Source organism: Equus quagga, unplaced genomic scaffold (genome assembly GCF_021613505.1).
Source record: "Equus quagga isolate Etosha38 unplaced genomic scaffold, UCLA_HA_Equagga_1.0 73884_RagTag, whole genome shotgun sequence".
NCBI lineage: Eukaryota > Metazoa > Chordata > Mammalia > Perissodactyla > Equidae > Equus > Equus quagga.
The window spans coordinates 6,321-18,937 of NW_025802933.1; the positions used below are offsets into that span (position 1 = coordinate 6,321).

General features: G+C 49.6%; 1 protein-coding gene across 1 annotated transcript; it reads left to right on the forward strand.

Annotated features, from left to right (window-relative positions):
- Positions 1-9,541: 9,541 nt before the first annotated feature.
- Positions 9,542-12,240, forward strand: LOC124234437 (cationic amino acid transporter 4-like). Its single transcript, XM_046651778.1, has 4 exons — positions 9,542-10,523; positions 10,989-11,581; positions 11,841-11,949; positions 12,050-12,240. Exons 1-4 carry the CDS (start codon positions 9,542-9,544, stop codon positions 12,238-12,240), a joined length of 1,875 nt encoding a protein of 624 aa, XP_046507734.1.
- The last annotated feature ends 377 nt before the right edge of the window (positions 12,241-12,617 follow it).

Genomic DNA, 12,617 nt, shown 5'->3' on the forward strand with positions numbered 1-12,617 from the left:
TGGGACCTGTGCTATTGCTGCTCCTTGATGGCCCTGGGGCACAGTGGGGCCCCCTTCCCCACCAGGAGAGTGAACGCAAATGTGTTCGAAGCTGCCGTACCTTTTACCGAGCCGCCCAGACCTGTCCTCACTTTGGGAGCACAGCTGCACTGTGAGCGCTGGTGCACGCCTGGGAAGTGTGTGCCTCAGCGCGGAAATCTGCTGAGGCCCCTGTTTATGTTCCGCAGTCCGAAGTCCGCAGTTCTTGGTGGGCGGAGCTTCCTTGCTGGGACCAGAGCTATGGCTGCTCCTTTACAGTACAGGGGCATGGTGGGTTCTCTCTTTGCGCAGGGAGAGGGACCATGAACGCAGGCTAAGGGTTACCACCTTCTCCTCTTATGGTCGCCCTGCTGCGTGTTCCCACTTTCTGGGAGCTTGCAGTGGGTTGCAAAGTGTTCATGTGCGTGCACCGCACTACTGAGGGAGAGCAGGGCATGCTCACCTGTCTCTGCCACTTCCCCGGTGACCAGTCCATCCACCCACAGATGTATAGCTGTGTGTGTCTCTCAGGCATCCTGTTGTTCTGTGTGGGCTTCCTCCAGTGGTCAGTGAATGTCCGTTTCATTGTAGTTCAAAAGGTGGAGAGACAAAGGGAACAGCTCACTCCATCATGTTGCTGACATCACCAAGTGGAAACTTTACTGAGGTTGGCAGCTGACCTGTTGTCATCTACCCTGTTCCTTGACCAACTTATCCTATCACAGGAGTCTTCTTGAGGCAGCAACCCAGATCCACCAATATTGTGTTCATTTGGCTTCCAAGATGTACCTTAGCAACAGCTTTTACCTCATGTGCATGTGAACCCACAGCAAACTTTGTGTATATAGATGCTGGTCTGCTGAGACCACAAACTCACCAGCCTGTGGCGCTGGCCTGGACAGCAGGCTTATAAGGCCTATGCCTGCATCCTGCCCTATGTTATTTCTTTCTTGTAACATTTGACACTAAACACAGAGACAAAAAGAAAAAACACAGTGACCATCTCTGGGAGGGAAAGGACCAACAAAGCCAGCAGTACTGCACCAAATTTACCAGAGTCACTAAAAAGCACAGGAAACTAGTTTCCAAAATAATTCCTTCTGCCAATCCAAACCTAGAAAGAGAGAAAGATATGCTCACCACCTGCTTCCACCAGACCTGGCAGACAGAGATTCCAGGAAGCTGACATGGTCAGAATCTTTCCTCTTGCCGGCCTTCACCAGGTGACCCAGGGTGTCCTCCTCTGCCACCATTCTAGGGAGGAAGCAGTCCTTACAGCCAGAAAGGGCAGCTTGCCAGCCAGTGGGGTTCCTGCCAGCTGTGCCAAAGCTGCAGGGGAAGAAGAAGAATCCCCCACTTTTCCCCTTCTGGTTCTCAGGGCCGGTCAAATAATTAAAATGACATGAGGCAGCTTAGCAGGAGAAAATCAAGCTAAGTTTAATACGTGTACACAGGAATTCACATGAGCAGGAAGAATTCCAAAGGCAGTCAAGCAAATGAGGTGCATATGTCTTTCTGGACTCAGGAGAGGGAGATAGAGGTCTGAGATTTCAAAGGGGGAGAAGGCAACTTACAGGAAGATGAAAAATGTTCACATGTGGTAAATGAATGTTTGCATTGTCCCATCTACAGACCATGGGACCCAAAAGAGATCTTTTGCAACAGTGACCCTAGCTAGATGTCTACCATCCCCAGAATTATCAATGGTCAGAGCTTCCTCCTAGGGCAGGCCCTATTATCTTAAATTCTTTTAGGCAATTTGGGGGAAGGGCAAATGTTCTTCCAGAATCTTCTGACCCTTGATTGTCCTCAGCTTAAAATAGTTCACACACCAGAGTGACATATCTTGGGCAGCTTGTCCTGAACATCGTCAAAAGTTTGTGGCAACCCTGCATCAAGTCTATGGGCACCCTTATTCTAACAGCATTTACTCACTTTGTGTCTTTGTGTCATATTTTAACAATTCTCACAACGTTTCAAACTTTTTCATTATTATTAACTTTTTGTGTGATCTATCACTGATCTTTGACGTTAATATTGTAATTGTTTGGGATTGCCACGAACTGTGCCCATGTAGGACAGCAAACTTAATAAATGTCGTGTGTTCTGACTGCTCCACCGACCAGCCATTCCCCCATCTCTCTCCCTCTGCTCAGGCCTCCCTATTCCCTGAGACACAGCAGCATTGAAATGAGGCCGATTAGTAGCCCTATGGTGGCCTCTAAGTGTTCAAGTGAAAGGAAGAGTCACATGTTTCTTACCTTCGATCAAAAGCTAGAAATGATTAAGCTTCATGAGGAAGGCATGTCAAAAGCCTGGATTAGCCAAAAGCCAGGAGTCTTACAGTAAACAGCTAAGCTCTGAACACAAAGGAAAAGTTCTGGAAGGAAATTAAAAGTGCTACTCCAGTGAACACATAAAAGATAAAAGCAAAACAGCCTTATTGCTGATATGGAGAAAGTGTTAGCGGTCTGGATAGAAGAGCAAACCAGCCACAACATTCCCTTAAGCCAAGGCCTAATACAGAGCAAGACCCTAACTCTCCTCAATTCTATGAAGGCTGAGGGAGGTGATAAAGCTGCAGAAGAACAGGTCGAAGCCAGGAGAAGTTGATTCATGAGGTTTAAGGAAAGAAGCGTCTCCATAACATGAAAAGTGCAAGGGGGAGCAGCAAGTGCTGATGTCCAAGCTGCAGCAAGTTCTCCAGAAGATACAGCTGAGATCATTAATGAAGGTGGCCACTCTAAACAGCAGATTTTCAATGCAGATGAAACAGCCTTATGTTGGAAGAAGATGCCATCTAGGACTTTCCTAGCTAGAGAAGAGAAGTTAGTGCCTGGCTTCAAATCTTCAAAGGACAGGCTGACTCTCTTGTTAGGGGTTAATCCAGGTAGTGACTTGAAGTTGAAGCTAATGCTCATTTACCATTCTAAAAATGCTAGGATCCTTAAGAATTATGCTAAATACTGTGACTGAGTTCTATAAATGGAACAACAAAGCCTCGATGACAGCTCATCTGTTTACAACATAGTTTACTGAATATTTTAGCCCTTTGAGACCTACTGCTCAGAAAAAAAGATTCCTCTCAAAATATTACTGCTCTTTGACAATGCATCTGGTCACCCGAGCTCTGATGGGGATGTACAATGAGATTGACGTTGTTGTTATGCCTGCTAACGCAACATCCATTCTGCAGGATCTGGGCAGTCATTTTGATCATGGATCAAGGAGTAATTTTGACTTTCAAGTCTTAATATTTAAGAAATACAATTCAGGGGCTGGCCCCATGGGCGAGTGGTTGAGTTTGTGTGCTCCAGTTCCAGTGGCCCAGGGTTCGGATCCTGCGCATGGACATGGCACCACATGTTAGGCCATGCTGGGGTGGCGTCACACATGCCACAACTAAAAGGACCCACAACTAAAATACACAACTATGTACCGGGGGACTTTGGTGAGGAAAGAAAAAAAGATTGGCAACAGTTGTTAGCTCAGGTGCCAATCTTTAAAAAAAAAAAAAAAAAAAGAAAAAATGAAATACAATTCATAAGGTTCTAGCTGCCATAGATAGTGATTCCTCTGATGGATCTGGGCAAAGTAAATTGAAAACCTTCTGGAAATGGTTCACAATTCTACATGCTATTAAGAATATTCATGAACCATAGGAAGAGGTTGAAATATCAACATTAACAGGAGTTTGGAAGAAGTTGATTTCAACCCTCATGGATGACTTTGAGGGGTTCAAGACTTCAGTGGAGGAAGTAACTGCAGATGTGGTGAAAATAGCAAGAGAACTAGAATTAGAAGTGGAGCCTGAAGATGTGACTGAATTGCTGCAATCTCATGATCAAACTTTAATGGATGAGGAGTTTCTTCTCACGAATGAGAAAGGAAATGGTTTCTTGAGATGGAATCTACTCCTGGTGAAGATGCTGTGAAGACTGTGGAAATGACAACAAAGGGCTTAATTATTAGACAATTTAGTTGATAAAGCAGTGGCAGGTTTTGAGAGGATGGACCACAATTTTGAAAGAAGTTCTAGTGTGGCTAAATGCTATCAAACAGCACTGCATGCTACAGAAACATTGTTTGTGAAAGGAAGAGTCACTCAGATTGTCAAATTTCATTGTTGGCTTATTGTAAGAAATTGCCACAGCCACTCCAACATTCCGGAAACACCACCCTGACCAGTCAGCAGCCATCAACATCCAGCAGGACTTTCCACCAGCAAAAAGGTTACAACTCACTCAAAGTTCAGAAGATGGTTGGCATTTTTTAAGCAATAAAGTATTTTTAATTAATGTATGTACTTTCTTTTTTAGACATAATGCTTTGCACACTTAATAGACTACAGTATAATGTGAACACAACTTTTATGTGCACTGGGAAACCAAAAATTCATGTGACTCACTTTATTGTGATATTCATTCTATTGCAGTGGTCTGGAACCAAATCTGCAATATCTCCAAGGTATGCCTGTATAGTTTCCTGTCTTAGATTTAGGTTTCTGATCCATTCTGAGTTAATTTTTTCATGTGGTGTGAGGTGGGAGTCTGACTTCATTCATTTGCACGTGGAGATCCAGTGTTATAGCACAGTGTGTTGAGAAGACTGTTGGTTCCTCTGTTGAATGTTAAGGTTCTCTTGTTAAAAATCAATCGGCCATCAAAAGAATGAGAAGACAGGGGCTGGCCCCGTGGCTGAGTGGTTGAGTTCACGTGCTCCACTGCAGGTGGCCCAGTGTTTCGTTGGTTCGAATCCTGGGCGCGGACATGGCACTGCTCATCAAGCCACGCTGAGGCAGTGTCCCACATGCCACAACTAGAGGGACCCACAACGAAGAATATGCAACTATGTACTGGGGGGCTTTGGGGAGAAAAAGGAAAAATAAAATCTTAAAAAAAAAAAGAATGAGAAGACAAGGCATAAACTAGGAAAAAATATTTGCAAAAGACATAGCTGATAAAGGATTGTTATCCAAAATATAGAAAGTACTCTTAAAAATCAACAATAAGAAAACCAACATCCCAATTAAAAATGGGCAAAGTTCTGAACAAGCACCTCACCAAAGAAGACATTCATCTGGCAAATAAGCCTATGAAAGATGCTCCACATCCTATGTCATTTGGGAATTTCAAATGAAAACAACAGTGAGATACCACTAAATACCTGTTAGAATGCAAAAATCCAATTCACTGACAACAGCAAATGTTGCTGAGGATGCGGAGCAACAGGAATGCTGGTGGGAAGGCTACATGGCACGGCCATTTTGGAAGAAGGTTTGCAGTTTCTTACAAAAGTAAACATACTTTTACCATATGATTCAGCAACAAAACTCCTTGGCATTTCCCCAAATGGGTTGAAAACATGTCCACACAAAAATCTGCGCATGGATGTTACAGGAGCTTTATTCATAATCGGCAAAACGTGGAAGCAACCAAGCTGTCTTTCAGTAGGTGAATGAATAAATAAACTGTGGTTCACCCAGACAAGAAACATTACTCAGTGCTAAAAAGAAAAGTGCCATCCAGCCATGAGAAGACATAAAACAACCTTAAATGCATATTACTAAGTGAAAAAGGCCAATCTGAAAAGGCTACATAGTGTACAATTTGATTCCAACTATATGACTTCTAGAAAGTGAAATTGTGAAGACAGTGAGATCAGTGGTTGCCAGAGGTTAGTGGGGAGGGAGGGATGAAGAGGTGAAGCACAGAGGATTTTTAGGGCTTACTGTAATAGTGTGCACACGTCATTATACATTTGTCAAAACCCATGGAATGTCCAACACCAAGAGTAAGCGCTAATGTAAACAATGGACTGTAGGTGATAATGACGTGTCAACGCAGATTCATCAGTAATAACAAATGTACTGATCTGCTGGGGGATGTTGATAGTGGGGGATGGTGTGCATGTGTAGGGGCTTGGGGTGTATGAGAACTCCACCTTGTTTTATTCTTAAAAATAAATGGAAAGTCTATTTTTAAAAAATCAATTGTCCATAAATGTAGATTGGCCATGAATTTTAAAAAATTAACTAACCTTATTTTGGATTCTATTCCATTGATCTATATATGTCTATCCCTATGTCAGAAAAACATTGTCTTGATTCCTGTAGGTTTGTTTAGAAATCAGAAAGTGTAAGTTATCCACCTTTGTTCTTTGTCAAAATTGTTTTGGCTTCTCCGGGTCTCTTGTATCTGCAAATGAATTTTATAATAAACTTGACAATTTTTGCAAAATAGACAGTTGGGATCTTGCTAGGGATTGCACTGAATCTGCAGACCAATTTGGGGAGTATTGTCATCTTGACAATATGAAGCTTTCCAGTCCACGAACGTGGGATATCTTTCCACTTATTTAGGTCTTCTTTAATGTTTTTCAAGGATGTGTTGTAGTTTTCAGTGTACAAGTTTTGCATTTCTTTTGTTAAATTTATTCTAATTATGCTTATACATAAACTTATTCTTTTTGATGCTGTGCAGGCAGAATTATTTTCTTAATTTCATTTCTGGATCATTCATTGTAGGTGTATAGAAATACAATTGATTTTTGTATATTGATCTGATGTCCTGCACCTTTGCTGAACCTGTTTATCAGTTCTAATATTTTTTGTGTGGATTCCTTAGTGTTTTGTCTACATAAGATCATGTCATCTGAGGCTAGAGATACTTTTACTTCTTCCTTTCCAATCTGGATTCCTTTTATTTCGTGTTCTCACCTAATTGCCATGGTCAGAGCCTCCAGTAAAATGTTGGATACAAGTGGTGAGAGGACATCCCGAGGTTGTTCCTGAGCAAAGGGAAAGCTTTCAGTCTCTCACCAGTGAGCACAGCAGCTGAGGTTTTCTCGTAGATGGTTATCATCAGTTTGAGGGTGGTCCCTTCTTTTCCAGGTTTGTTGACTGGCTTTTTTTGTCTCTGTTGAGAAAACAGTGTTGTTTTTGTCCTTTATTACTTTACTCTATTACTCTATTCGTCTGGCATACTACATTGATTGATTTTCATATTTGAAATCAACCTTGCATTCCTAGGATAAATACCGCCTGGTCTGTTTTATATGTTTCTGGATTCAATTTGTGGCTATTCAGTTGAGTAATTCTGCATCTACGCTGATGAAAATTGTTGGTCTGTAGTTTTCTTGTGATGTCTTTGTTGGGTTTGGTGTCAGGATGCTCCTGGCTGTGTAGGATGAGGTGGGAAGTGTTCTCTCTTCGTCTTCTATTTTTGGTGCTTTCTCTTCACTGCATCTCCATGTGTTGCTCTGTGTAACTGCCTTGCTTGCTGGGGTCCAGCACTTGGCCCAACCATGTCCCTGGAAGTTTAGTTTACTGTGTCGACCATGCTTGGCCATGAATATCCATTGGATGTGGTGCCTGTGAAGGGGGTGTGGTGAGAGCCCCTCTCTGGGTAGATGAAAAGTCAGTGCTCTGAAACCCTGCACACCAGCTCTCAGGTGGCCGTCGGTGAGGCCTTGGGGGAACTCCTATTACACAACTGCCCATGCCTCTTGGTTGGAAATGCACTTTTCTGGGTTTCTGTGAAGGCATTTCAGAGCAAGGAACATCTGCTCAGTCATGTTGAGGCCACACAGGAGCGAGGTGCAGGAGGGGTCACCCCTTCAGGAAGTGGGAGCCCATCTGAGAAGCTCCTCAAGACAATGTCAGCCACATACCAGAAGGGAGCAGGGGGCTGGCTAAGGCAGAGTGCTCCAAGTGGCACCATCTTGTCTGGGAGTCCACCACCCTGTCACCAGCCCACTGAGCCAGACCGCCTGCAGGTGCCCCTAACGTCCTATCCCACAAACCACATAGAAACCTGACAACATGGAGAGAGTTCTGGGGGAAGAGGATGACTGTTTTGGTTTTGCTTTGCTTGGATGGATTGTCCTCATTTTGCTGTAGAGAAGTTCACACCCTGTCACACCAGCCTTTCCACTTTCAAAGGCGTGGGAAGAGCAGAAGGACAAAGACCCCTCAGCCCCAGGAATAAATAAGCCTGAGGGGGTTTGTGATGGTCATGTGATGAGACACATGATGTGTCCCCATGATGCAGGGACTGGCATGGAGCAGATGCTCAGTCCACGACACCTCTCATGGATATCCATGTGTGGAGAACTGTGGTGAGGCTCCCCCAGGGTCCTCCATGCTTGACAGGTGCTCCTGGGCTGGGAGGGGCTGCCATTGGCATCTGAAGGGCCCTAGGGTGCCCCAAGCTGGAGGGCTGGAGGTCATCCCCAGGGGTCTGCCTGCCTCCTTTCAGGACACTGTCTGTAGCTAGAAGCTCAGAATAGCCAGCACGACTTCTGTCAATTCACAGAATACTCCCCAATGTGGGGCACTCCCTTGTCAGTGGATGAGGGTCGTCTACTACCATCTCATTGTGCCGGTGGCCAGGGACTGCCCAGGGCCTCTCAGCCACATTCAGACCCTCATCTTACCAGCGTCTTGCTTGACTCCCGCAGCCCCAACACCTCCTAGGGTCAAAAGGCCTGGTTGGTGCCCAGCTGGTGGAGTCTGTGTGTTGGGATGAAGGATCAAGGAGGGCGTCTGCAGCAGTGGAAAGCAGGTGGGCTCCAGACCCCACCCAGACCAGGACCTTAACCTCCACCTGCCTCCCAAGGCCACCCTGGTGGCCTGGGCTAGTCACTTACCTGGTGACCAGGGCTTCCTCATCTGTGAATTGAGCACACTCATAGGGCTTCCCTAGAACCTGAGAGTCTTGTCTTGACTGTGTGAGGTGTGGGCAGGGTGGGCTGAGTGAGTGTGTGATGACGAGGCAGGGCCCAGGGCTGGAGCTTGCACCCAGGGGTGGAGGCCACTGAAGCACACATAGTGGTGGTGGCAATAGCAGGTGAGTCACAGCAAGTCCTGCGGGGCTGCCTCAGACAGGAGAGGAGTTGAAGGCTCCTTCCTGGGGACAAGGGTGAAACGGAAGTGACTTTGGCAGGGTTGCGGTGGTGGCACATCGTGTTGAGAGGTGGGGCCTTGGCTTCAGGCAGAGGTCCAAGGATGGCCCCAATCCCAGCAGGGTGAGCTGATGCACCAGTCTGGGGGTGCTGAGGGTGGGGGGTAAAATTCACTGTCCCAGGCCAGGTGGCCACTTGGGCTATGACCAAGGCCACAGAGCCGCTCCTGTTGTGGGTCCTGGAGGCCTGGCCCAGTTCGCGGGAGACCTCAGGTTTCCACCCTGCTGGGATCCAAGACCACTGGAGTGCTTCCTAACCAGGCTCCCTGGGGCTGCTCCCTCCCCACCCTTAGGGCCCCTCCCAAACACCCAGTCCCTTGCCCAGGAGGCAGGCTGAAGGGATCCCCACGCTTCCCTGTGGCCTCCTGCCCACCCTGCTGCCAGGCCCTGAGCCTGCCTCAGCCAGCCCTCCAGCTGCCAGTGGTTCTAGGCTTGAGTCCCCAGGGCAGGGTCAGAGCGAGAACTGAAGCCTGGTCAGGACCTGTCTGGGCAACGTGTCACTCCTCTCTGACTTTTGTAGGTGCCGGCAGCTGGCTTGGTGCTCATCTCAGCTGCCCACCATGGTCCTGGGACTGCCCAGCACCGCCAGCCTGGCACGCTTCTGCCAGAAGCTGAACCGGCTGAAGACACTGAAGGAGCCCACCACGGAGACGTTGCCACAGCGCCACCTGACCACACTGCAGCTGACCCTGCTGGGTGTGGGTGGCATGGTAGGCATGGGTATTTATCTACTCGCTGGCACTATGGCCAAGGAGATGGCTGGCCCTGCATTGCTCGTGTCCTTTGGCGTGGCCGCCATGGCCTCCCTGCTGGCAACCTTATGCTATGCGGAGTTTGCAGTGCATGTGCCCTGTGCTGGAATATTCTACCTATTCACCTACGTGTCCATGGGTGAGCTGTGGGCCTTCCTCATCGGCTGGAATGTGCTCTTTCAGTGCCTAATTGGTGGCGCTGCCGTGGCCCGCGTCTGCAGCACCTACCTGGATGCCATCTTCAGCCATCGCATCCGCAGCTTCACTGTAACCCACGTGGGCATCTGGCAGGTGCCCTTCCTGGCCCAGTACCCAGACTTCTTGGCTGCTGGCATTGCAGTTTTGGCCTCCTTATTCATCTCCTGTGGAGCCCGTGTCTCTTCCTGGCTCAACTATGTCTTCTCTGCCATCAACCTGGTCATCATCCTCTTCATCATCATCCTGGGGTTTGTCCTGGCCCGCCCACACAACTGGAGTGCTGAGGAGGGTGGCTTTGTGCCCTTTGGTTTCCCCGGCATCATGGCTGGTGCTGCCACCTGTTTCTATGCCTTCGAGGGTTTTGGTATCATTGCTGCCTCCAGCAAGGAGGCCCAGACACCAAAGCGAGCTGTACCTATGGCCATTACCATCTCAGTTGGTGTAGTGGCTGGTGCCTACATCCTCGTCTGCACTGTGGTCACCCTCATGGTGCCCTGGCACAGCCTGGACCCTGACTCAGCATTCGCAGATGCCTTCCACCAGCGGGGCTATAGCTGGGCGGGCTACTTTGTGGCGGCTGGCTCCATCTGTGGTAAGGGGCCTTTCCGGGAAAGGTGGGGGGGGACAGGGCAGTGGGCCCTGCCCTAAGCCTCCAGGAAGCACATCTCCTTCTGGGCCTGTGCTCCCAGTTGCATCCTGGGCCCAGGAAGGGGCTAATGATTAGACTCTCCACCTGGGCTTGTGGGGAGGGACCTACTCACTGCCCCTCCCAGTTGTACATTGAATGTCAGTTCTGAGCATGTGCTTCCAGATCCTTCCAGGCAGAGGGACTCAGCCCTCATCAGATTCTCCAGTGGGTCTGTCACCTAAACTGGGCTGTCCCATTCCTGGGTGGTGAGGGGGAACAATCCGGCATCCACATATATTCAGGCTCACTCTCAGAGCCCAGAAAATCTCATGCCCATTTTCTCAAGGGGCCACCCATGTCCTGGCCCCCAGCAGCAGCCCCTGGTGGGCCTGTGCACTATGCTGACCAGTCTCCCATCTTCTGTCACAGCCATGACCAGTGTCCTGCTCAGAATTCTCCATTTCCTGCCACAAACTACGTATGCCATGGCCACCGATGGGCTCTTCTTCCAGGTGTTTGCCCACATGCAACCCCGGACTCAGGTGCCTATGGTGGGCCTCTTGGTGTTCGGGGTCCTCATGGCTTTCCTGGCTCTGCTGCTGGACCTCCAGGCACTCGTCCGGTTCCTGTCCATTGGTGCACTGCTGGCGTATACATTTGTGGCCACCAGCATTATCATTCTACGGTTCCGAAAGGCCCCTCCATCCAGTTCTCAGGACTCAGGCAGCCCTGAGGGCACAGAGCAGGCTTCAGTCCCTGAGCCTGGGCAGCTGCGAGCCGCCCTGAGGCCCTACCTCCGCTTCCTGGGTGGGTGCAGACCTGGAGCTGCTGTGACCTGGGCCCTCGGTGTCCTGGTGGCCTCAGCCATCACTCTGGACTTTGTGCTGGTCTTCCAGGACACGGCCCTAGACCTCCCCCCCTGGGGCTACACTCTGCTGCTCCTGCTCAGCTCCGTCATGTTTCTGCTCAGTCTCCTTGTCCTGGGGGCCCACCAGCAGCAACGCCGTCAGGACATCTTTCAGGTACTTCCTCCAGCCAGCACCCACCGCGCTCAGCCCAGCCTGCTCCCTTCGCCCCTTCCTCCTCTGCCGTGGCAGGATGCACCAGGGCTGCAGGGCGGGGGAGTCCAGTACCCGACACCCCTCTTTCTGCATGGCGGGTGGGCCCTTGTGTCTGGAATCTCCAGAGGCAGAGAAAGGCTCTGTGGACTCCTGAGAAATCAGGCTGTGGGCCAGCAGCCCTTCCCTGCAGCCCAGCCCAGCCCTGCCTTTGTCCCTTCAGGTTCCCATGGTGCCCCTGACTCCCGCCCTGAGCATCCTTCTCAACATCAACCTTATGCTGCAGATGAGCTACCTGACCTGGCTGAGCTTCTCCATCTGGCTGCTGATGGGTGAGTGGGGGCCAGGCTGGGACCCCAGGGGGCTGCAGGAGGAGGGCACACAGGGAAGCAGGGCTGGGACCTGCCCCTCAGCCTTGTGCCACCCTTGCAGGACTCGTGGTGTATTTTGGCTATGGCATCTGGCACAGCAAGGAGAACCAGCGGGAGCACCCGGGGGTGATGGCCACACGCTACATGGTGGTCCCCAGCAGCAGCTTGGAGGTGACAGTGCAGGCCGTGCAGCCACCCAGTCAGGCACCGGCCCAGGAGCCCGACCACAGAGAGCTGCCCGCCAGTCCATGAGGACTGCTGGAGTCCTGCCCTCCCTCCCTCACCTCTTCAGGAGCCCAGAAGGGCTGGCAGCCCCTCTATCTGAGGCAGGTCTGGTGTGCAGACCTGAACATGCCAGGAAGTCCTCAGGACCTCAGGATCTTAGCCCAGGTGCTGTTTTTCAAGTCATTGGGAGTGGGCCGTGGCCAGTGCTGGTGTGGTGGACTCTGCTCAGCACCTTCCAGTTTATGACGAAGTCCAGCTACCTGGGCAGGTGCAGTAGGGCAGGCAGGGAAGAGGCCTGAGCCCCAGGGATCCACAGTAATCAGTGCTCAGAAAGCCACATAGCCTGTTGCCATGTCCACTGTAGCCTCTTTGTGGCACTAAGTCCTTAATGCCCCTGGGAACCA